The sequence below is a fragment of the Centroberyx gerrardi genome, chromosome 6, assembly GCF_048128805.1.
Source record: "Centroberyx gerrardi isolate f3 chromosome 6, fCenGer3.hap1.cur.20231027, whole genome shotgun sequence".
In the NCBI taxonomy this organism is placed as follows: Eukaryota; Metazoa; Chordata; class Actinopteri; order Beryciformes; family Berycidae; genus Centroberyx; species Centroberyx gerrardi.
The window spans coordinates 20,738,359-20,762,987 of record NC_136002.1 but is presented as its reverse complement, the minus strand read 5'-3'; the positions used below and the strand labels follow the sequence as shown (position 1 = coordinate 20,762,987).

The 24,629-nt window shown below is 44.1% G+C and overlaps 1 protein-coding gene across 4 annotated transcripts in view; it reads right to left on the bottom strand.

Moving 5' to 3' along the window:
• Positions 1-4,045: 4,045 nt before the first annotated feature.
• The window catches only part of cux1b (cut-like homeobox 1b), a 59,687-nt gene continuing 39,103 nt past the window's right edge, over positions 4,046-24,629 (bottom strand). The window contains exons 11-23 of one of the 4 annotated variants that reach the window (XM_071894208.2): positions 23,967-24,155; positions 23,610-23,668; positions 23,214-23,256; positions 22,823-22,919; positions 20,618-21,418; positions 19,922-20,005; positions 19,296-19,397; positions 18,625-19,184; positions 18,227-18,368; positions 17,262-17,552; positions 16,870-17,058; positions 14,766-15,030; positions 8,287-14,054 (exon numbers count right to left, since the gene is read on the bottom strand). In XM_071894208.2, the coding sequence (XP_071750309.1) occupies positions 13,574-14,054; positions 14,766-15,030; positions 16,870-17,058; positions 17,262-17,552; positions 18,227-18,368; positions 18,625-19,184; positions 19,296-19,397; positions 19,922-20,005; positions 20,618-21,418; positions 22,823-22,919; positions 23,214-23,256; positions 23,610-23,668; positions 23,967-24,155 (3,303 nt within the window). In that variant the 3' untranslated portion in view covers positions 8,287-13,573. Of the gene's footprint in view, positions 4,753-4,932; positions 4,998-5,100; positions 5,182-5,281; positions 5,339-6,117; positions 6,202-6,422; positions 6,540-6,666; positions 6,780-7,673; positions 7,878-8,286; positions 14,055-14,765; positions 15,031-16,869; positions 17,059-17,261; positions 17,556-18,226; positions 18,369-18,624; positions 19,185-19,295; positions 19,398-19,921; positions 20,006-20,617; positions 21,419-22,822; positions 22,920-23,213; positions 23,257-23,609; positions 23,669-23,966; positions 24,156-24,629 lie in introns of those variants that run through there. The other 3 variants (XM_071894207.2, XM_071894209.2, XM_078284382.1) reach the window with 3 other exon arrangements.

Below are 24,629 nucleotides of genomic sequence, written 5' to 3'. Positions count from 1 at the left end.
CCTGGTGTGCATTGCAGTGGGAAGCATTTAAAAAGCTGAAGCACCCTGAAGCTCAATGGAAGGCATGGTGACTTGTCTTCCAGAGTAAGAAAAAAAAAAAAAACCCAAAAAACAGGGAGAAGCAAAAGATATGATAGATATTGGGAATAGAGCAAAACTCCCACATTGCCCCTGAGGGATTTGAATGATGCATAGTTAACTGATCAAAAATCAATGCACTTTGAACACTTCACTTTAAAGAGTGCAGGAGGAAATAATTCTCTCTTTCACTCACACACACACACACACACACACACACACACACACTTTGTGCCTTGGTTGTGTATGTGTTAAGGCACTGACTAGTTTCCACACGGCAGCTCCAGTTCTATCTCAACATACTGACAGATGCGTCAGTCTGTCAGCTGAGTCATCCCCACTTTCACTCACAACTGCTTCAGTGAGGTGACAGGAAATTAGCAGGGTGATCAGATGACCTGCCAGTAAGTGTTGTTGTTGTGTTTGTGTGTGTGTGTGTTTTCTGTGTCACCCTGTACCTGAGGTTGCATCTCCCACTGAGCTGGCAAGAGATGGTGCGTGATGCGTGTGATGATGTCATTTGAGCTCCTCTGGAGCTCGGCCCAAGATAGCACAGTAAACCACACTATAAACGACACTGTAAACAACACAAGGAAACAAACAACAGGAAGGAGAGGATGCAGGAATCTGTCATGTGCTGCAAAGACATTGCCAATATACTTTATTCGGCATTAGGGCACATAGCAGCCAAATATGGATTCAAATTGAAATGATAAAAAAAACATTTATAATACGCCCACAAGACAGCACACACATTTAATGAGATTGGGAACAACATTAAGGAAGAAAAAGCACAATGTTAATCTAGTTAGAATGGAGTCAGCCTAATCTGTGAATAATATAGCTTGAATATGTTAAACATGGTTTTGTCTTGTAATGAGCGTACATTCACATCTTTTGTCTGTGAATGAACATGATCCAAATCCACAGTCACTTCCCATCACCTTCCCTAGGAGAGCTGGGAGGGCGGGGGGTGGGGAGAGGAGAGGAGAGGAGAGGAGAGGAGAGGGGAGGGGAGGGGAGGGGAGGGGTTGGTCTCCCGCTCTCCGAGGGGGGTGAGCGGGGTCCAGCAGGGCTGGGTGGCTCTTGGGCAGAGGAGACGGGTGCCGCTCTCTGGATGTGGATTGGCTGAGCCGGGAACACGTGGACGAGTGATTCAGCCAGACGATGTCAGAGCGAATCAGAGCGCAGGGGAGCATTCAGCATGGAGCCACCTGACAGAGGAGGCCTGTTTCCATAGCAACACCCATGGGGGGTGGAGGGGTGAGGACAGGGGGGGAGGGGGGGCAGTGGGCAAAACCGACTACATGCAGAGACAGAAGAGAGGGAAAGAGAGAAAGAAAGAGTTAGGGAGAGAGAGAGAGAGTTTCAAAGGGGGATTAGGAGTGGCAGAAATGTTACTGAATGATTTATCCGAAATAAAATGAATGATGAACCCCCCCCACCCCACCCCACCCCCACCCAATTCCCTCAGCAATCCTCCTTCAAACACACACACACACCCACACAGTCTTTGTATCCATGCAGTCTTTAGCCGTTTATGGTCTGAGGTGCTTAGCGACACAAAAGAGAAAAATCTTGAATGGTGTGTTAGTTCAATGAACGCAGTGAATGAGATTTTCACAGCCACCGAGAAATGAATGAAGAGGATGCTTCTGAATGGGAAGGATGTCTGTCTGGGGGAAAAAACCTTACCTGCCAAGCTGAAGCCGAATTCATACGGAGCTTTTACATAACTCCTCTCTACAGGACTGATCTGCAGCCCAGAGGCTCCGCTGGAAACAACTGGGCTCTCATTTCATTCATTCAGCAAACATTATAGTGAATTTAAGCTGTGAAAGCCCCAGTCTGGGATGTTTTTGAGTATAGGGCTATCACTAATGGCTATATACTGTACAAATAATTATTCAAGGGTAGGACTTGATCATGTAAATTAAACATAAATATAGATATAGAGCATTTTCTCATCCCAACATAATAATAAAACAGGTGCAAGGTTAATTTGGCTCCAAATGCTTACAAATAATAAAGATGTACGGCTTCATAACATATGCATCTTGTTTCACTCTGGCATGCTGTCAGCTCTTGTATCAAGAGCTCAGTCATTTAATTTGACAGCAAAAAATGCTTCAACCCAAAGCCGGCAGTGGGACGATTTTGATGACACAGTTGATTCCAGTCGACGACAACAGAAGGCAAAAAAGTTCATACTGGGGCATATTTTATGCTGACTTGGGCTCAGACAAAAAGAGGAGGAAAGATAGACAAGAGGACACATAGGAAAAGAGAAAGACGACGATGCTGTGAGCAGAGGCAGGCAGACAGACAGAGGGATTAGAGTCAGCTAAATAATTCATACTCATAATAAAACATAACTTTACTGCCCTCTGCTGAATGCCTGATGAAAATGAACAATCTGGAGCTTGAATGAAAGATGAAATTATCCTTCTTCCTCTTCCTCTTCAGTCATTCACAGTCACTGAAGGATGGCATTTGCTCCTTGGAAACGGCATCAAACAAACAAACATGACAAGGCAAAAGAAACTGCTGACACCACCAACATAGCCATGTTGATAGGAAGAACGCTCTCCAGCTCCCCCTCTCCATCCAAGGACCAGCGCATTTGAAATGACCCAACCAGTGCAGTAAAAATAACATCAAGCCATTAGACTCACTTAAGACCTTTGTTATCCCACAGATGGAGGTTGTTAATATTTATGGAGCTGTCAATGGGCAGCTGGAGGAGCATGGGACTGGGAATATGGAGCTATGGCGGGAGGCACAGTGGCAGGAACGGTAAAAGGTGTGTGTGTGTGTGTGTGTGTGTACTAGATCTAACTTTGGGGTGAAAGGTGAATGGATCTCTGGGGGATGGAATGAGGCTGTAATTGTGCTGAGATAGCTTGAGGTCCGCTCTGATTGATGGACAAAAGGGGTTTAGGATAGGGGGAAAAACTGAAGGAGGAAGTGTGTGTGTGTGTGTGTGTGTGTGTGTGTGTCTGTGGTCTGCCTGTCTCGTTACTCTTTAATGGCTAACTGAGAGGCTGCGAGCTGAGGTGCTCTTTAAGGGGAGGCCTCTCATGAATAATGCAGTCTAATTCAGTCATACCAAGATGTAGCCAGCCATCACTGGGACTGCTGAGACCCAACACACTGATAATCACATTCTTTCCCTCCATGTGTTCCTCGGTGCAGACGGTAGTCAGGCCCGTCCTCTTCATCTCGGGTCAGTCGTTAACCAGACCTTTCCCCACCATGTGCTTTAATTATATCAGCCCAGATTGCCCCTCACTATCATGACTTAACTCTGGATACAGTGAGGATATTGTAACATTTAATTAAATCTACGACCATTGTTAACATTGAATTGAACATAGTTAAAATCTCCTTGCTGCCAAGTGTGAACCTATTCTTATGAACAGAGATCATCCACTACTATAAACCCACCATACACCTTGAAGAAGTGATTATTTCTCTTTATCCACCCTTCATTATATTCAATAATACATACATCGCAGAATGAGAATTTTAAAATGAAAAATGATTAAGAGAGAAAAAATTACTGCATAGTCTTTATTTGGAATATATTTGCAATGCCAGTCAAAAAAGGATTAATAGAGCAGGTAAGCATGCAAGGAAATGTATCATATAACGTGAAGGATTTTAGAATTAATAGACTCAGTAACGATTAGTGTAATTTACTGCTGCAAACACACTGGCTGATGTAAACCTATAGTGCCTCATCCATCAGGCTAGGAGCAAATGGTCTCCTTACTAAGCACTAACAGTAACTAGATGATTTCTGCACCGATGAAAGGCAGAAGTCGTGTCTGTGCAGCGAATGATCAACACATTTCAGGTTTTAATAATGCACTACTACACTTATTTGAGTCAATCCCAGGTCTGAGCTCAGAGGAATGAAAAACAACCTGATAACTACTGTATGTTTTGTTCCATCACCATAATCTCTTGTATAATGATTATTTATTCCTCAATAACCCCCCTTTACAGAATAAGCAAACGCTTTCACAGTACACTCTCCAATCAAGCATAAATTATGTTAACCGTATCACCATTAATCTTATATTAATTATTTCTTCATTTAGCAAAATCCCTAATAATTCTAGATTCCAGTATAGCAGAAAAAAATATAACAAGACCAGAGTGTTGGTCCCTTTGGTACAAGAAGATAAACTGAATCTTAACTTCAATAAATTTGTGCTACAGCAGCACATCCTACATATAACTATAAATGATTGCCTTTCAATATTATTAATCTAAGAGTATAAGAGGGAACCCCAAGTTACAGTTTTACTTACTTATACTAATTGCGGTGCATTAAAGATCAAGCAACATGGGAATGAAAAACATCAGAACTGATTTTGGAGTCGATCAACCCTTTGTACAGTTGACAGTCCTACACTGCCCCCTAGTGGAGATTATTACCTACTGCAAAAACAACTGCAAAGCTCCATCTTAGTGTAAATAAATGAACTTAAATTCTTATCCAGGACATGTGGGGTGTCCTTCTGGGCATTAGATCAGATTAGTTTCTCCCTATATCGCTGCTTGGACCTTAAAACCAGCCCTGTCTCACTGGGAAGTGATGACATCACTGTGGCAGGTTACAGGTTGTCATCGCTCTCATGGAAACGGTGGAGGTGGTCAGAGTACCTGGGAGTCAAAGAGAGACACAGAAGATCAGAGCGAATCCTCTGGCATCGGGTACTTGCATGTGATGGTTAACATGATCAATCAAAGCAGTATGACACATTCTGTACGTACATAAAATCAGAAATATTAACTTAGACACATTTTAGAGCTTTATAGTCAGCTCCAGGATGCAACACTCACTTCTTAGCGCAGAACGCAGTGCAGTCTCGGCCGATGCTCTCGCTCCAAGCGGTCTTGTACAACACCTGAAAAATCACACCAACAGTTAAAAATGTGTTTCATCGAAGCCGACAGCATAGAAACCATTAACAGTGTATCAGAAGCTCCTCGGTGTTGAAAGAGACGCACCAAGAAGACCAAGCAATGCAGAAACAGGGTGTAGAAAAAAGCAATGGTCCTGGCCATCTTGTTGGATAGAATCACACGGCCCTGAAAGGCACAAAAGAGGAGGATTAGGTAAGTAGTGGCACTGACGACATCAAGTGTACGTGTGTGTGTGTGTGTGTGTGTGTGTGTGTGTGTGTCTCACCAGGCTCAGAGTTGCCTTATCCCAGGGGCTGAGGCTCAGGTATCGGCGCTGACGCTCCTGTAAACAGCCACAAAACACAGTCAGCCTCAACAAAAATACACCGTCTTCAACACTGGGTATGAACATCAGCAGAAAAATGTGTTGGTATCTCTAAATTATTATTATTATTAAAGGAAAAATCCACACTTACGTTGTTAGATACCATGAATCTGTGACGTTCAATGCATTCCAGGAGTTATTTTGTGTGTATTTTGTGTACTCTCTTTCCCCTCAGCCTGCCTCATCTACTTCTACTTCAGTGCCTACATTTCCCAGCATGACTTTGGACAAACCCCAGAGAAAATGCCTGAACTTATTGAATTCAGCTGTGGGTTATACGTGTAGGTGGAGAGGGCAAGAGTGATAGTGATAGTGGAGTGAGAGTTTTTCCAGTCGAGAAAAAGTCAGTCGCCCCCCCTTACTCAAAACACTACATGTCTTGCATTATTGGTTGCATTGCATTATGGTCTATTGAGGCTACTGTCGGTGGAGAAGTTGGTATCTCTTCCACTTCCACGATTTATCCCTGTATGATTGCTGAAGGTTAATGCAAAATAGTGATTCTCTTTGATTCTGAGGGACTGACACCAAAACAATCTCATTGTAGCTGCGCTGGAAACATCTTAACGTAATGTCAGATTGTCTATGTTTGGCCAATTATCAGCGGGAATAATAAAAATCACCAAACAACAAAATGGATCTAGAAATGCAAGGTTTTTAAGGTTTTAGGGTGGATTTTTCCTTTACGTCTGTTGATTTGCTCTTGTATGTGTGCGGGGCAGGTGTGTGGTCCGTACCCTCTTGCTGAAGGAGGCGAAGGGATCCAGTCTCTCCTCGTACTGGGAGGAGTAACGCATCACTGTGTCATCGCTACCTCCAGCCTGCAGCACAGGGGGAGACATCAGGAGAGTCAACAGAAAGACCTCTTCCAGTACTTCACTAGTCCTCAAAATGGCTAATGAGTTCAGTTTCCACCAAACCAATATCAGAAACCCGTAGAAAATCAACCACAGCCAGTCATATAGTGTACACACTCATGTAAACCATGCACACACACACACACACACACACACACACACACACACACACACAGCTGACTCACTCTGCCAGGGTAGCTCTGCAGAAACTTGATTTTCTCGTAGAGTTTGATGTTGTCTGCTCTCAGGCTGTCCAGCTCACTCTGCAGCGCCTGCATGGTCTGCTGCATGGAACGACTCTCCTGGAAGGGACAGGGAGGAGGACAAATGGATGAGAAATTAATGTCCAGGAGAGGAACAGAGGGAATGTGTGTGTGTATGCATGTGTGTGTGTGTGTGTGTGTGTGTGGGTGTGTGTCCATGACTCACAGCCTCCAACTCCTGATTGCGGGAACGGAACCTCTCCCTTTGGCTGGAGATGATGGAGAGCAGAGAGTCCATCTGGCCTTGAGGCAGCTCAGACTGAGGGGCGACACCTGGACCTGGGGCAGATAAACAGCACTTTAAAAGGGGCCCTATCAAAGGAATTCTCTATTCCTCTATTTAAATACATATATGATCAAAGACGTTTAATGTAGACATTGTTCAAATTTGACTTTGGTGGTTAAATTAAACCCATTTTGGCGATTTTGGTATACATTAAAATTGGCACTTGTTTAACACTTAAAAAGTAATGTTACATCCTTAATGCTGATACTCTCTTGTTCAGTACAAACTCAGCTACAACTGTATCTTACCATAAAATCAATTCAATGTACTATACGTCTGCTCAGAGGCCCTTAAAGACAAAATGGATGTAGAAACTCAGAATTTTACTGAAAATACATCCAGAATGTCAACAAAGAGATTGTCAAAGAGAGCATTTTTCCAGAAAGCGAAAAATGACTTGTTTGTTATTTTACATGGTAATTGCGTCTCCAGAGGGTTATTGCAATTTACTGGCAGTTTAACTCCAGTCAACGCATCCCAACTGGACTTGGTCTTGACTGGCTCTTCTCACATAACCACTACTAAAATCCTTCCAGTCAGGCCAGTTTACAGCATTTGAACTGACAAGCCCACTGGAAAGCCTCCACTCAGCAGGTTTACCTCATTTGAATTAGAGGAGCTGGTCTTTTCGGCCAATCAGGCTCCAGTTTTGTGACTGTTCTGCCAGTGAGTCTTCAAATTCATTCAATATATACTAATTTCACCTACTACATTAATTTGCAAAACATCATGAAGAACATTATCTCTCTTATCCCGACCCACAGTACATTTGAAAACAAAATTAGCAAAACTGAATAATGTGGGACCATTTACATATACACATGCCATCTAACTCTACACACACACACACACACACACACACGCCTCTGCCTTGTCCGGGGACCTACCAGTAAACATGGCAGTGGCCTCTTTGATAGGTTCGGGGATGTTATCCATGTTGCTGAGGTCTGACCCCTCTGCGTCGGGGCGCGGCAGGGAGGACATGGACTGGATGGTGCTCAGGTCGTGCTCCAGCTTCAGGATCAGCTCTTTCTGCTCCGCACTGGTCCGCACGGCAGCGGAGAACTCGACCTGCAGCTCTGCATAGCGGCCTATCAGGGGGGAGGGCAGAGGTACATTAAATACACCAGTCCCAGTTCACACAATCGTAATGCATCATGGTACCATTTCTCAACAGATATTTGTGTTATTCATAGTTTTTCTTGATGTTTTATGTACAGTTCTCCTCAATAGCTCACCTGTGACAGTTGTGAACAGCAGAAGCAGTCCAATATCCAAAACATCACCGAAACCCTTGAAAGATGCCTCACTCTGACTTACATTTCTGTTTCTACCAAGCTTGACTGATCTCTTTCTCTGAGAATACTTCTTACAGTACCATCCATGTGTTTAACAGAAAACATTTGTCTTTTTCTCTTAAAATACATTTAGGACCATATTTCCAACAAACATGTTCAACATTCTTGACAAGGCAAAAAATAAATGTACCACAGCACACTATTAGTATTTGTATAAAAGAGATTTACTTCAATTATCACACCTAGGGTGCATGTGAATAATAATGATGATGAATCAAATGTCAATCATAACAAATACATTGTGAACGTTTCATACAGTGATATTGCTTTTCAATGTTGTAGAAGGGACTGTTTTACAGTGCTGAGAACAAACAACATGATACGTTTAGTAAATAGAAAGATAAAGAAACAATGATACATAAGGAAAATGAAAGAGGGAGACCCCAAGGAGAGAAGTATCTCAGGAGTGACAGAAGTGCTAGGGAAACGACTTTCAAAAACATCTTAACCATCCCTTTACAGTCATGCAGCCTTTTGTACTACAACACACACATACGCACACACACACACACACTCACAAAAAAGCAGTGGGAGAAGTTATGAGAATTATTACTTCCACATTGTTGATGACGGGTTGGAACTCATCTAAAAACACTCTGAACTTGCTAAAGCCTCAACAAGCATCTTAAAGCTTTCCAAGGGGGCAAAGGTCACCCCAAGTCATTTGGTTGTCAGACTACACTGTGGTTTAAGCTATGGATGAACTGAAGCGGCGACGCTAGGTAGCAACATAAGTAAAACTGTCAGCAACCTTTCAACAGAAGTGGATAACTACTTCACTATTTGGCTTTTTGCTTCCTCTTTAAATCTAACTATTCACTGAAATTTTTATTTTTATCAGTAAAGATTTGATCTGTGGATCTCATCATATAGTTAAGCATAACAGAACAACTGAAGGGATAAGAGGAAATGGTTTAAGACTTACAATTAGCTGTAGCCAATGAGAGGTGAGCAAACAAAAAACTAGGGGGGGGGGGGCAATTAAAGAATGAGTGTATTGTGCTGTATTATGTGTGTATGTATTACTGAGTGTGCTATGCATACAGCACCATTGATTCGGAAAGTGTTTCCTTACAAAACCCACTTCATAAGATATATTCTAAAAGTATTACAAAAACATCTGAGGTTTTTCTTTTTTTTTTCCTGAATATGGTGACCAGTGCTGCTGTTCGGGCTTCCATTACAACTAACATGTCAAATGAATAACCACTACTTCAACAGATCATACAGTAAAGCTTTACAACTTCAGAAAACATGATATGATATACAGCATCTGTTACACCTTTACAATGTTATTCAACAGTGTATAGAATCATCTGATTTAAATTTGTAGAAAAATATCTGTGGATCATGGAAAAGTCCTGAATCGTCCCTTCTCCTCCTCCTGCCTTCAAACAAAAGCAAAGCATACTGTGACAATATTGAATCAATAGCTACTTGATCGACTGTATTTACAGGTCTCTTTTCCAGATAACCGTTATAATTGGCACACAACCAAATCAATATCTGTAGTGCCATTAATGTCACAGCAAACCTGACGCAAACAGAAAAATACAAAATGCCCTATGAATAAATTCAGTGTTATTACAGTGTACGCTGTGTCTGCATGCTTCCTCCTTCATTCAATGCTCTGGCCTTTCGCTGCTAGTTAGGTACGTACGACATAAGAAATGCATTGTGGGAAACAACTGAGAGAACTGACTGAATTAAGACCCCGACCAAACATGTCTGCAGGTCAGTCATAAGAATAGTACAGATTTCTGCACCCCTTTTTCTCCTTTACTGTTTCACTGTACTCCAGCAATTATACAACTCACTCTTAGAGCGCTGAGTTGAGAAAAGTCGGCTTTTAAGTACCATCATGAGGGGTGTGAGAAATAAATTTGGACAAAGATCTAAATGTGGGATAGATACGAACAAACCAGGTGAAAAAACGCAACAGAATGAATAAGATGTTTTAATTTAAAGTCTACTTCTAATGACATCACTAGTTTGGTGCCCTGCTTGGCAGTTGAAGGCACAAATCTGATGATCTCACATGGTCTAGGCGAGTTGATGAATCTGGCTATAAAATGGGTAATGGGTTAAGTGCTTATACTCTACAGTAGCTATTAATCACCATAAAACACACTGGTTGTCCGGTCCATGCAGTCCAAAAGATAATACTCTGCAGACGACGGATGTTTTACATCCGTCGTCAACAGGAATAGTGAAGCTTGGTGGAGGAATTTTACAACGAAGTACATTAGAAAATCCAATTTAACTAATGTATTTTACCTTTTAATACGTTGCCAATATATCTGGACGCAAATTCAGGAGAGGGGAATTACTACTGGGGCTTAAGGATGAACTGAGGAGATTTAGGATAGAAACCAATACAGATGGTTACTCAAAATATCTAAAAACTCTGTGGAGGACTATATGATGACCCTTTCTGTCATACAGTTATCTGTGGCAATGCCTAGAAATATCCTGACTGGGGGGCTGCTGGATAAGAAGATATAGCATAGAAAATATGGGTACAGCCATTTTGTTTTATTTTTAGTGTTAGGATGCGGATAAGAGCCTGTGCTTGGTTCAGAACCATTTTTAAAAGGCATACATTTCCCAGGATCCCGGGAGCGTACTCTAGTGTAATGTTTACAGACCCTGTCCTAGGTAAGTCTTCAATAAAGATCCTAATAAGTGCTTTGTTATGGACTGCTATATAGATAATGCATAATCATAGACTGGCTATCTCTGTTCGATCTGGCATAGCACACCTGCTAGCTGGTATACTTCTCTAATCTCAATTTGGCAGATATGGCCTCTTTCAAGTCAACTTGTGTTCTCAAGTTTAGGTAATTTCATTTGACCTTTTTGACATAATGTACACACTTGGACCTGTTAATGATGTTAATGTGATTATTGTGTGGGCGAACTCCATCTTAAGAAAGCTGCATGTCCTGCTGAGCGTTAGTGTTGGGCTTGCCCAAGAAACAGCCAAAAACACATTATTGGAGCATGGAAAACAGGATGAGAGATATGCTATCAGATATTCAGTGATCTTGATATGTCCTTTGATTCTCTAGCTAGCAATTTAAGAGCATAATTGTTGTGGTAAAAGCTTTATGCCTCTGGGAGCATGAACTGTAGCAAACACATTTTTCAAAGCTATTGAAATGACACTAAACTTTAGGATTCATGAATATACAAACAAATGAGAACTAGTACATCTTTGTAAATATTAACCAATACTGCCGGCAGTCTATACGTCTAATAAAAATGTTACTTGCCCTCAGGAACAGTATAATCCCTTACAAAATAGACAACTCAAATGATAAGACATTAAATGAAAAATACAGCACCTATAAATAAGCAGAATAAAAACCAAACTATAAATGCAAAATAGCAATAAAACCAAGCTACAGTAAATCATAGTATTACACTACTTTGTGAGAAGATTAATGTAATGGTAACGCATCAAACAGCTTAAAGAAGGGTGTCAGTTGTGCACTAGTAGTGTGTGCAAGTAGATACGAAATATGACCCCACTCATTGGAAACACTGAACACTCCTCAATCGCACACTTCTGCACGCGCATGTATCGTCAGACATGCGCGCGCACGCACACACGCACACACACAAAGGGGAGGCAGTGGGCTGACAGGCACTGAGGGCTTGTGTGGGAGAGGAAGGAGGTGATATGCCTTATAATTTGTAGTGTATACAGTAGAATTCAATGCAAAAGACTTACATCCCTGGATACAGGATAGACTGGAGGAGAGTGGCAACTACTCACACTAGGGTTGGGGTGAATTCACTTTCATGGCCTTTCAATTAAAAATGTACAGAAATCGTGTACATCGCAATCCATTTGCTAAAACAGGCCATTTTTCATTTAAGAAATTCATTACAGTTGCGAATCTACTTCCTAAATTTAATTCCAAGTGAATTGACCTCGACCCAGACTCACACGCAGGCAAATACAAATGCACACAGGACACACACTCGAACACGCAGACACAAACAAACAGACATAGATACACACACACACACACACACTCTTCCTGATTTGGCCTATAAAAGATGTGTGTTGTGAACAGAGAAAATTTGTTGGTGGTGCAGACACAGACCCAGCAGGTCCAATGCCAGGTACAGCTGTGCTGTGCACAACCCAAAACAACAACAGACATGTATAGTATCATCACCATGTCAGACAGCTACAGTACTACGTGAATTCATTGTATCGTATTTCAACAACGCAACATTATTCCATTCTGTGTTCTTTTTTTTTTTTGTTATTTTCTTGTTATTCTCTTATTTTCTGTTCTTATTTTGTACTAATTAAAAATGCTTCCTAAAATTCCCTATTTTGTACTCTTTAGAGTCAATAGACTGTGCAATCTCTTATTGGCAACCAAATTGCAATATCAAAAAAAGAGATCATCCTTCATCCTTAAAAGAAGGGCTTGAGGAGACAAAAAGAGGGTTCCTTCCTTCCTTCCTCTTCAGATGAGTGCGCGTGTTTGTGAGGAATTAGAGATCCTTCTGGCCATCACATGGCTGTCAGCAGGACAGGATACGGGACACAACAGGTCAAAGTTCATCTTTCTTACATCAGTAACCATGGCAGCATGGCCGACAGGCTTTCAACTACCCTCTTAAGAGTGTAGGAGTGAGATTAAAAAAAATCATGCTGCCATTGAGAAGAGAACACACACATCCCCGTTTGGGTGTGTATACACACACGTGCACACTGACACAACCCCGAACATACAAACGCGCACACACACGCACGCAGTGAGTGAAAAAGGCAAAGGGTTTGTAACAGTCACTCTACAGTGTGAAAAATGAGGCGTCTCACTGAGTGAGGGGAGGTTTGTGGACACTTGGGAGGTGAGAAGAAGAGCGGAAAAAAATCTCCTTTAAGAAAGTGAGAGTTCTTGTAAGAGAGTTCCTGTCTCTACCTATCATCTATCAGTGTCTATCACTGTGACAGCTGCTGTGTCAGGCCTTGCCTGTGTTACTGAGTCCAGGTTTCAACCCCAGCTGTGGGTCAGACCCCAGCTCAGGACTAACCAGTCTGGTGCACCAGTGGCTGGTGATAGGGGAGGTACAGCAGGGCCAGAGGCCAGCAGGACGGCTAAGTGCTTTTCTCAGTACAAAAACAAAACTCGGTAAAAAAAAAGAAAAAAAAAAAAAAAAAAAAGAGACACTTTAGTTCTCTTATTTTGTTCTTCTATGAATTCAGTATATCTTCTTTTTATGGGTTTTGCCAACCACTCTTTGTTTCTTTCCTCTTTTGGGAAAGCTTCTATGTAATAAAAATGGCTGCTGAGCTTGACTTTGGCTGCGTCCACTCTCCAACTGGAACAGAGCAGGAGGGGTCCAAGGTTAGAGGTTGTGAGGTTATGAGACGAGAGGGATGGAAGGATGGTCAGAGGGAGCTAGAACTCCCACTCTGAGGGATCCTCTTTGCTAGCAGCCTTCTCCAGCCTGTGGATGATGTTATTGAGATTGGCTGCTTTCTTCTTGCGCAGATTGTTGTCCCTGGGGTTTCTGGCAGGGCCAGAGGCTGGGATGTTATTACTAGGGGCAGAGCCACTGGAGGATGCCTCTGTGAGGCTGAAGAGCCCACAGCTGGAGCCTGGCCCGGCTGAGCAGTCTATCTGGGCAGGGGAATTATTAGAGCCCCCTGCCTCGGACTCGGCCTCCATGTCTTGGTCTTTATATCCTCCTCTGTGCTCCTCCAGGCCAGTGGACAGTCCCTGGCGTGTCTCCACTGTGCCATCAGATTCTGTCCCGTCGCAGCTGTCCCCCTCTCCTGATTTGGACCCACGGAGGGAAGGGGAGCCCCCCTCACTACCAGGCCCTACCCCTCCAGCTGCCTGGATCTCCTCTATGAAGAGCTCTCGCCGGATACGTGACCTAGGGGGAGGCACATGGGGTTAGTGAGACTACACAAAGAGGATTAGGGCCACATTAAAAAAATATTTGAGTTCTGACATTAATCTCAGAATTCTGAGAATTCTTAAATCAGAATTCTGAGCTTAATGCTAAGAATAATTCTGACTTTGTCCGAGTTCTAAAATTAATCTCAGAATTAAAATTTTTCACGTGGCCCTAATCCTCTTCCATACATATTAAGCTGAATTGATTTCAAAATAATGTACCAGGAAACAGTCTAGAGATAGTATTAATTTACAAATCACTAATACAGTATAGTCTTCATGAAATGTTAGTCAACACAGTAGTCAATTTATGGGCAACCGGGTGACGACTAGAGCTCTTGCTGGTTGCATCATTCCTGAGATAATTCATTCTCATTCTCAAAATACAAAACAATTTGTCAGAATAATTAACTGCATTAACTTTTCTAGAGCAGTCATTTTTTAAATAGATAAGGTTATAAACTATAACCAACAAATGAGTTTCAATAAAACACTAGAAACTCAATTATACACAACAAAAAGAAATACTTTTTATATAGAAATGGAATGCCTGTCATGTTTAATTCCGTTAACTCAAATTCAATTATATAGCAAATCCCCTATGAAGAATAGTGTCAATAGAAGTCTTTTTTCACTGCACTTTGTACGCAACCACATGACTTCCCCTATTACTTCGCCCCATGCTGACCTGTAGTTATGGAACCAGTTGATGACAGTGCTGGTCTTCAGGTTGAGCTGGGAGGCCAGCTCCTCAATGGTCTTAGGGGAGGGATAGGGCTTCTGCTGGTAGGCCCTTTTCAGGGCCTCCTTCTCCTCGGGGCCCAGCACCACCCTGGGCTTCTTCAGATGCTGCTGTCCAGGACTCTGGGAGCCCTGGTGGAAATCTGGCCCCACTAAGCCAGTGTCCACAGAATGGCCATCACTCAAGGAGCTCAGCCGCCTCTTCATGTAAGCTAAGGAGTGGCACAAAAACAAGAAGGCAAAGTCAGCGCTTCAGAAAATAGCTTATGTGTACAAATATGAGAAATGCATATGAAATATTGCAATAACGGGGGTCAAAATAAAAAAAAAATCAATTTACATACAATACCCCTCATACAAGAGAGGGGCAAACATGTTCTGAAACTGTTTTTGGAAAGGATTAGTTTAACAGGAGGAGGCAGAGTAATGTAATCATAACCGGAGCATGTCTGTGATTTTGTTACTGTCAGAATCTCCCATGTTAGTAACTTTTACTGACTGTGCACGCTGTCATTAGTGAAGATACCGGCCTCTTTCACCTACAATTATTTGACCTGCAAAACTTGTGTCAGGTAAAACTAGTCTGAGTAGTCTGAACAGTTATACCAGGATTTTTTGCAATTGTACTGACATTCTATAGCAGGAAACGTCTGTACTTTCATCAACATGAAGACACCGTCCCTGCACTTCAGCTCTTGGCCTACCGAGACGTTAAGTAGGCCTACACCAATTAGAAGACACCAAAAAAATAAAATTGATAATAAAAATAAAAGTGTGTCAGAGGGTCAATTGTGGAAGTTACATGTGCGACAAATTAGTTCTCTTATCCCATAAAAATTGGTTACTGACATCAATGATGTCCTGCAATAACAATTACATATCAGGGTTAGTGTCCAGAACAATAATCCTGCCAGAATGTGGCTCATTACAAGCATCTTCAACAACCACTAGGTGGTGCTATAGCCTCACTTGGGCATTCTAACAATGAAAGCATCTCTTCCATTTTATAACAAACAATCAGCACCATTCACTCCCGGCACCAACAGCTGAAAATGAGCAGCTCATGGCAGCTTTGCATGAGGTTGACATTTTCTCAACCCCAATACATGCTCCTGGATATATTAGTGTTGCAGGGGAAAGCCCTCGGAGCAAGGTTAGACCACTCTGGAAGTTGTGTGCTGCCTCCCAGGATTATACCACATGGGTGAGAGGTCAAATACGGTTACTCTAGACTAGGTCTATGCCTTTCCTCTGGGCTCTGCTATTGGCCAGGACTATTCCCATTGCTCTTTGGATAAATTACTAAAGGGTCAATAAACTAAAATGAAGTTGAATGGAGAATACCCCTCCTCCCCCCCAAGATACTGGTGTAAGGTCAGTTATGTTTTTCGCCCTTGTGCATAGTTTGCGATATCAGGAGGGTAAACTGATCCTGGATGCTCGTGCCTATTGGCAGATTGAAATATGTGTTTTGTATCTCTGCTCTGACTTCAGTTTCAAGTGGGCGGTCAGGGGTCACTCTGAGGCAGCTGGGAAGTTGATGCCTCCTGGCTTTGCTGCTTCTTAAACACACATCATGCAAACAGAAGTAAATAACTAGAGAGTGATAGAGAGTGTGGAGGGCTAGTGGCTAACGAACGAATAAAAATACATGCTTATAGACACTGATGATTATGATGATGATGAAGATGATGAAGAGGAGTGCTGATGGCTGTGAGTAAGCAGGCCCCTGGCAGCCCCCTAGCTGTCACATCTAATACAGTATGTGATGTCTGTAGTCCTGATTGGTACTGACATCACACCAAGATGACTGTGATCTGCACAACATGCTCTGCTGTCCTGCACAAAGGATATTGTGTGTGCAGACGTGCATGTGCAATTCAAAGGCTTCTTCTTGTGTTTTTACGTGCATGTAGTTATAACATGGATGCATGCATGAACACATAACATGGAGGTTTTTGCCTCAATCTCCTGTTTGTTTATTCTCAAGGCATGTTGCTCTATACAGAGTGTACGTTTTTTTTTTTGCTCGTTGAGCTTTTACTACACACCTTTCTTCTCCAGGCGTTTCATGTCCATGAGTTTCTCCACACTGTGTGGGTCCTGGAGCCAGAGCTGCATGCGGACGAAGGGCTCCCTGCCCTTCAGGCTGAGCTTGTGCCAGGGTTTGGGCCTGGCCAGCAGGTCTGAGACAGAACCCTGAGTCAGACCCAGGATACTCTCCCCAAACAGACGCTGGCCTGGGTAGGAGAGAGAGGAGCGGTGAAAAGGTCAGTCCAGAGCACTGATTCAACAACTGAATAATTGCCAAAGGTACAGTGCATCAACAAGGAGGGAAGGGAAGAGAGAAAGACAAAGAGAAATGTACAGAGCGGGAACCAAAAAAACAGCAGGAGAGCAGAATTCAACAGGAGAAAGGGAATATAAAATCTGTATTCCTCACCAAGGTTGTTGTCAGTCAGCACCTCCTTAACCTTCTTGGTGATGACATAAGTGTCTAGCTCTGGGGACATGGCCACCATCTCCTGAATGCTGAGGCCCGAGTGGGGACCAGGAAGAGGTAGGGGGGTGCCGGGCTGGGACTCCCCACCTGAGGGCTCTTCAGAGGGAGCTTTGAGACTGGAGGACTGAGGAGCGAGTGGATCCACTGCTAGACCGTTGACTGACTCCTCTGCTGAACTGAGGGGCGATTCTGGAGCGGGGCTGCAGCTTGCTGACGTCTTGGGAGTACCCTCTGCTAGAGGAGAAAAGGACGGGGTAAGAAACATCAAACATGTTAGTAAACACGCTGCTAGGTATACAAACCAAGTTCCATTTCCTCTCCCTGCTGGGTTTGGGAGGGGCTTCAATCGTACTGCTCATATTACATCAACTAATTCAATTCCTATTAAACAAACAGCGAAGGTGCTTAAGTTTTCACTTTGAAGCTTTTTTGGCTTCCTCCTCCTATTCCTTCATCTCCCTGTCTCTGTCTGTGTAGTACTGTTGTGCAGCTCAGCAGGCTGGAAGAGAGCAGTCATGAGGAGCTGTCAGTGTACATTAGCTGCTGTTTACACCCCCAGAGAGAAAGAGAGACACACACATGCACACACACACACACACACACACACACACGCATAACTGCCATCTGGCGCTGCAACACTAGCTTGTCTATGACATGACAAACCAGCAGCTTGCTGGCTGACACTGCCACAGCACTGGGGATGGGGGGATGGTGGGAGGAGGAGGGGAGGAGGGAATGGTGGGAGGGGAAAAAGGGGGAAGGGGGTGGGGGGTGAGTGACAGGCTGACAGTAGCAACTAGCCACTAGCTATAATCATGCATACAGAGCAATGCTCTAGCCCAAGGCACATGGTTATATGCATCCATATATGTATGGTTGTGTGTATGTGCGCGTTATTTCTTTACCTTGGTTCTGTGCTTGCTGGGTGTGTGTGTTTTGTCCCTGGTCTCCATTGAGCCACAGCTGCATGCGGAGGTACGGCTCTCTGCTCCTCTGGTTCAACTTGTTCCATGGTTTGTGTCGAGACAGACTATCAATCAATATTCCCTGAAACACACACCCAGAGTATGGGTCAGACACTCAACTTCTAAAAATAGAATAATAATATCATATAAACAGACAACTTTATAAGGGTAGATGAAACACACACATACACATACACACACACACACACACACACACACACACACACACACACAAGTATTAGTTTTCCCACAGTAAAGTGGATTTGTTTTCTCTACCTCTCTCAAACCCATCTCATTCTAATGAAGTCAAACCCCATTTTCTTGCCACCCCTCCTCACCTCTTTGGAGTCCTCCTGGGTGTGGTTCTCCTCTCCTGACTGGGTGGGTATTGTTCTACGGGGGTCTGTGTGCATGTTGCTCCACCACTGCTCTCTCCAGTGACCCACTCCTCCGCCGCTTCCGGAGCGGGCCGACCCCTCAGAGCTCCTGCCCAGCCTGAGAGCACCGTCAACAGACATGTCCATCCCTGAAGAAGCCCTGCCCTCTCTCTTCACGCTGGAGCTGAAGTCTAGGATTGGAGATGGGGACGAGGGGGAAGACAAGAGGGAACTGGGAGGCTTCTTGAGGGAGAGGGCCAATGGGTTGTAAGGGGGGAGGGGAGCAGTGAGCGGAGAGCCCAGGAGGTCCCTATGAGACAGCGACGCTGAGGAGGAGGACGAGGAAGATGAGGCTTTGAGGATGGGCTCCAGTGCAGCCTGTTGGGCCTCCATCTCTCTGCGAGCTTGCTCTAGGATGGAGCGGATCGCCTCGTCTGAACCGCTGCCCCCTCCGCCTCCTCCTCCGCCTCCACCACCACCTCCTTTCAGTCCCCCATATGAGGAGGGAGCATGGGACAAGTCTGTTGAGGGAGGGGAAAAGAGCCGTCACAGGAGACATTGACAAACACACAGCCACAACGTATCATCTTCAATAGTTTGACACTTTTGGAGCTGAGAGAACAACGACTCACCAGCTTTCTGCACCTGCAGCTCTCTTTTGGCCTGCTCCAGAATGGACTTGATGGCCTCGTCTGAACCTGCCTCTGGGGTGCGGACACGAGCGGTAATGTTACCTGGAAGGGAGATAGGAAGAGGGAGTGGGAGGAGATGACACACCTTGTCAGAATAAAAGGATAGATATAACCAACTACACAGCAGGTAAAAAGAACAGTAACAGAGGCTATAAGGACATCAAATAATTACAACGTTGCACAGCACAAAGAACAACATTCCCACCACTGAGCTTTGAGGCAACTAGACTGGAGGGAGCACCATAATTTCTCTGGTCCCTTTGGAGTTCACACATGCACACGTGCTACAGGGCTCGTACAGTAAACGCTCCCCACAGAATAACAACTACCAATAAACTCCCTAAATACACATGCTGGCTTTCCTTTGACGTAAGTCACTGTAACTATGTGGTTACCTTCAAGACACATTTATAACTGTATGCCTGCCCGCAAATTAATAACGCAACACACACGCACACATATACACACACACACACACACGCACACATGTAGATATAACGCACCCCAACACAAACATGCCACACAGACAGAACGTGCTCGAATCTCTGTGTGTGAAGGGGACAGACCTGTGTGCGAAGCTGTATCAGAGAGGGCTCTCCGCTTCGGAACATCCTGAAACACTCGGCTAAGCTGGGGCTGGCCTGAGCCCTCTGTTAAAAACAATATAACACACACTATGTTACAGCACTTGTGTGTTTTTCTTGTACAGCTAGACTATTCGGTGCCCTACTGTGCTCTGTAAATTGACTCATCGAGCTACCACAAAGATAGATATGTGTGGCATATATGATTTGAAAGTTAACAAACAGGGCCGTACTAAACGCAGCCTTCATTTTTTCACACACACTATGTCTAGGTGGTGGACTATGCTATGTTTATGTACCACTGAGACCTCCTTCAATCAGAAATGTCCTGATGCGTTAACAAAAGCAGGCCCAGGCTAATCGAATCTACCCGTAGTTAACAGTACCCCTGCCTTCCTCCCAGTTCCCACCAATCAATACTATTGATCTGTGAAAGGTTCCTGTATTGACCATGATAGCAAGGAAAGGCTCTTGGGGTCAGTGCATGACTAGGAACTCACTCAAAACACACAGGTGTGGCACAGGATGGGAGTTGGGAGGGAGAAAGAAAAATAAAAAGCTAGTCCATATTGACAAGCTAATCGATGGCTCTGTGCAGGGCTTCAGTCACATACACACACACGCACACACGCATACACACAGACACGCACACTAGCACATTAAGACACGCAAACTCACCTCTCTGTCGTCCCTGGATGCTGCGCAGTGCAAGGATGTTCTGCTCATCAGCAAGGAACTGCCTCATCTTGTGGAAGGGCTCCTTCCCCCGGATGGTTAGCTTGCTCCAGGGTTTGGGCCTGGCCAGGATCTCGCTGACCGAGCCCTGGGATAGTCCCAGCACGTAGTGGCCAAACACACGCTGACCAATGTTGTGCTTGATCAGCTGCTCTTTCACCTGCCGGGCGATCTCTGCCGTGTCCATGTCCTCCCCGTCCAAAACACTGCCGGTGGTAGCGTCAGAGTGGCTGGGGGAAGGGGACGGGGCGCTGCCAGCGGTGCTGCTCCCATTAACGGTAGCCATGTCTGGGCTGGCTGGAGGCGGCTGGGGGCTGCTGGCCGCCAGAGGGATCGAAGCGGACCCAGAGCCAGGGGTGGAGGTAGGGATGGAGCTGAGGGTCGGGGTGAAGGGGGCGAACAGCAGCGCCCCACCTGGGATTCCAGACGACTCCTGCAGGGCTTTGGAGTAGAAGGTCTGGAGCAGCTGTCGCTGTAGCAGGGAACTCAGAGCCATCTTACCGCCCACCAGAGGAAAGGCAGGGGAGTAGAAGTCCTGTCCAATGCCCGTAGGAGTGAAAGGGTGTGTTTCGCTGCTGCTGCTGCTGGTGGTGGTGTTGAGGGGATCCGTATGAGTGCGAGACATGGGGAGATGGGAGGAGGAAGGGAGAGAGGGAAGAGAAGGAGGGGGCGAGGAAGAGGGGTCGCTGGGCATGGCCTCCTCCTTGGGTGTGGACGCTTCTGTCCCTTTCCGCCCGGCTGACCCTACAAGAAAGGTCAAACACACCATGCATTATGGGGGAGTCAACAAAAAAGGGGTTTCCGAAAAGAGAAAAATAAAACTTGAAAAAGAGATCTTAATCAAAGGTCTTTTCCAAATTAATGAATGTTTTGCTTTCCGTTTTTTGCCAACCCCCCCAGACAATATGCCCATGCATTTGTGATTTGTACCTTTCTTGTAAGCAGCCTGGAAGAAAAAAAAAGACAATCGACACTGTACCGCTCAGGCAGAGTAGCTTTGCCCGGGGCTCAGTCTCTCTCTGGCAGGCAAAGTGGAAGTAATTGGACAGAGCAAATGATGATTGTCCATAGATAACCAATACATCATGTGAGTCCTCTTCCATGCTGCTGCAGTGTGTTGCTAGCCACTGCATCATTCCATTGCAGATGTTGTTTTACCAGAGTCGTTGGTTCATTAAAAATCACATTCAGGAAAAAAACAAATAGAGCAATAAATTCATTTGAAAAAAAGAAACAAAAAAAAAAGGAAAAAAAAGTTTCCAGATGGAAAAAAACAGATGCATGTCACCATAAATAGAGACTGTACAGCTCTGTTGACTCTGAGTAAAGGCCTAATGTCACTACTTTCCCCAAGTAGTTAAGAGTAATTGCATTTTTACTTTCACCAAAATAAATATAAACTATAATTTCTCAACCTGGAAACCACTGGAAACTATCTTGATGATAAGCAGGCAATTGAGCACTGGGAGAAATATTATTCTAATGCATAACCAGTCGGAGATTTAACATGATTGAGTTAGACAGTAAGCTCCCCTTACTTTGAATGTTAATCAATTCAAAGCTATTCAACTATTCAAGCCTAAAGCCATGACATTTCAAACCCATAAACACTGGTGTAGAGGGCAGGAGTGCTGATGTAGAGGGCAGAGTATGGTGTCCTCATTTTTATGTACTGCAACTCTGCTACTGTTCAGGTTGAACTCCTGCTGGGGTCTTAATAAGACACCACAGATACCTTTCTTTCTCCTCTGTGAAGTGTGTGAATTCAAAACAACAACATGTAACTCTTTGTATCAAAATGAAGTTTGTATTTCTTCTGCATATTCAACTAATTACTAACTAACGATTGAAGTTCCAATACTGTCAAACCCTCAAAAACCATTTGGAAAAGGGAAGTATTCTCAGAGAAAACGAGAAGAATGTATGTGCATATACTTCGATTCACTACCTTGACCCGATCTCTGCATAGCTCTGTCTCCACAGCCTTACCTGCAGCCCATCCTTCCTGTAGTCTTCCATGGATGAAGGACTCAACTTCCGGGGCCATTCTTTTTTGTTGTCCGAGTTCAGGTTTTGCCAACCCAGACCCCGGTCTGGCCATCGTTAATTAACCCTGGCCATATAGCCGTACACCGGAGGCAGACTTACCACTCAGCTCAGTGTTGGCGATGCGCAGAGAGGCGCTCTCGGATTGAAGACTACGGTTCTTCTCCAGCAGCAGCACCTCCAGGGGCTTGGATGAGTCCTGGCGGAGTGACGGAGGGGACAGGCGGAGAAATGGAACAGAAATAAAAATGAGACTTTTCAAATTAACTTTGCTCCCGGCCCTCCCTTGACATGTTCACTTGCACTTTTCTATCTGTACAACGATGTTTTTTAAATTACTTTTTGAATGTATTGAATAGTGTCTTTGCATGGTTTAATAAGCACATTTGGTTAAAGTGGTTGGCATTAATATTGCTACTATTAATTCAACATTTCTTGTGTCATATAGCACTAAATATCACCCGTCTATAGAGATTCTATCTGTAGCCATTACCTGCACTGAGTCTGAAGGCCCAAACTCCATAGACTTGAGGATACTGAGGAGAGAGAGAGAAACATTTCATCCACATGAAGTCTAAACACACACACACACGCACACACACACACACACATGGACAGCAAGGTTTAGCATGCTGCCTTTCTATTTCTGTCTGTTTAAGGACAAAGAAAGGAGAGGGGGGAGGTAGGGGGGGTTGGGACACACACACACACGCGTGCTTTACATTCATAAGTGCACTCAATTGAGTTAGAGATCTTAAATGGAGACACGCATCTTGTTTAACATGGTTAAGACATCAAACGCATACAATAAATAGATCTATGCTGGATGTGCGCGCACACACACATACACACACACACACGCACACATATCTCGGCCTGTGCTCCTCACCTCAACTCCTTCTTCACCTCCTCATAGTCAGCCTGCTTCTGCAGTTTCTCCTCCAGTTCCTATGGATGACAGAGAAATTAAATGAAGTGATAATAAATTAAATGATAATTTGTGAAAATAAAAGCAGTCATTGATCCCAGGATGATTCCAGTGACTTCAGTCTAACTGTGTAACAGGATATAGTAAGTGAGTGTGTTTATGCTTGCCTGTGTGACCAGGAACACAAGAAAACAGGAAAAAAGCAGGAAAACCAGTCCCATTAGAAATTCATGGCCGTAAGTGTCCAAAATAACTGAAATCCTTGAAAACAAAATCCCTGTTTGTGTGAATGGCTGTATGTTCTGTTAGCCCCGTTACCTTGAGAGTGGCAGTCTTGGTGCTGAGCTGCTGCTCCAGCTGGGTGATCTGGGAGCTGGTGGTCTCTCGGAGTTTGGTCAGGCTGGCCTGCAGTCTCTGGACGTCCTCCACCAGCTGGGCGGTCTCCCTCTCTTTGGCCCCTAGCTCCGCCTCCAGACTGGTGCGGGACACCACCTCCACCGCCTGCTCCTATATGCCAAACAGGATAGTAGTTTAACCTGTGAGCAAATCAACAGCTACACTGTCTGCTCCTATAGGGTCCATTCAGCTATACAAGTAGTTGTCAAGCCAGTCACCATCTCAACTGCCAACTCCTGCTTTCAGAAATCAATTCAGTTAATCAATACAGAAATCACTATGTCCACTGCCAGACATAAGGAAGCTGATCAATGTATCATTCATCATGTCAAAGGCCTGCTCCTATAGACCAATAATCAGGGGTAATCAATCAATCAATCACAACCATCCACCACCAGGAGATCAATAAAACTGATACTTCTATGTGGCAGTCAGTCTATCAGTTAACCAATCTCCACCCCTGCCTGTTACTACATGTTAAATAAATCAATATAGTTAATCAATGAGCCAATCACCTATTGCCACCTCGACAACTTGCCCCGGGACATACAAACAGTAGTCAACCAATCAATCAATACATTATTG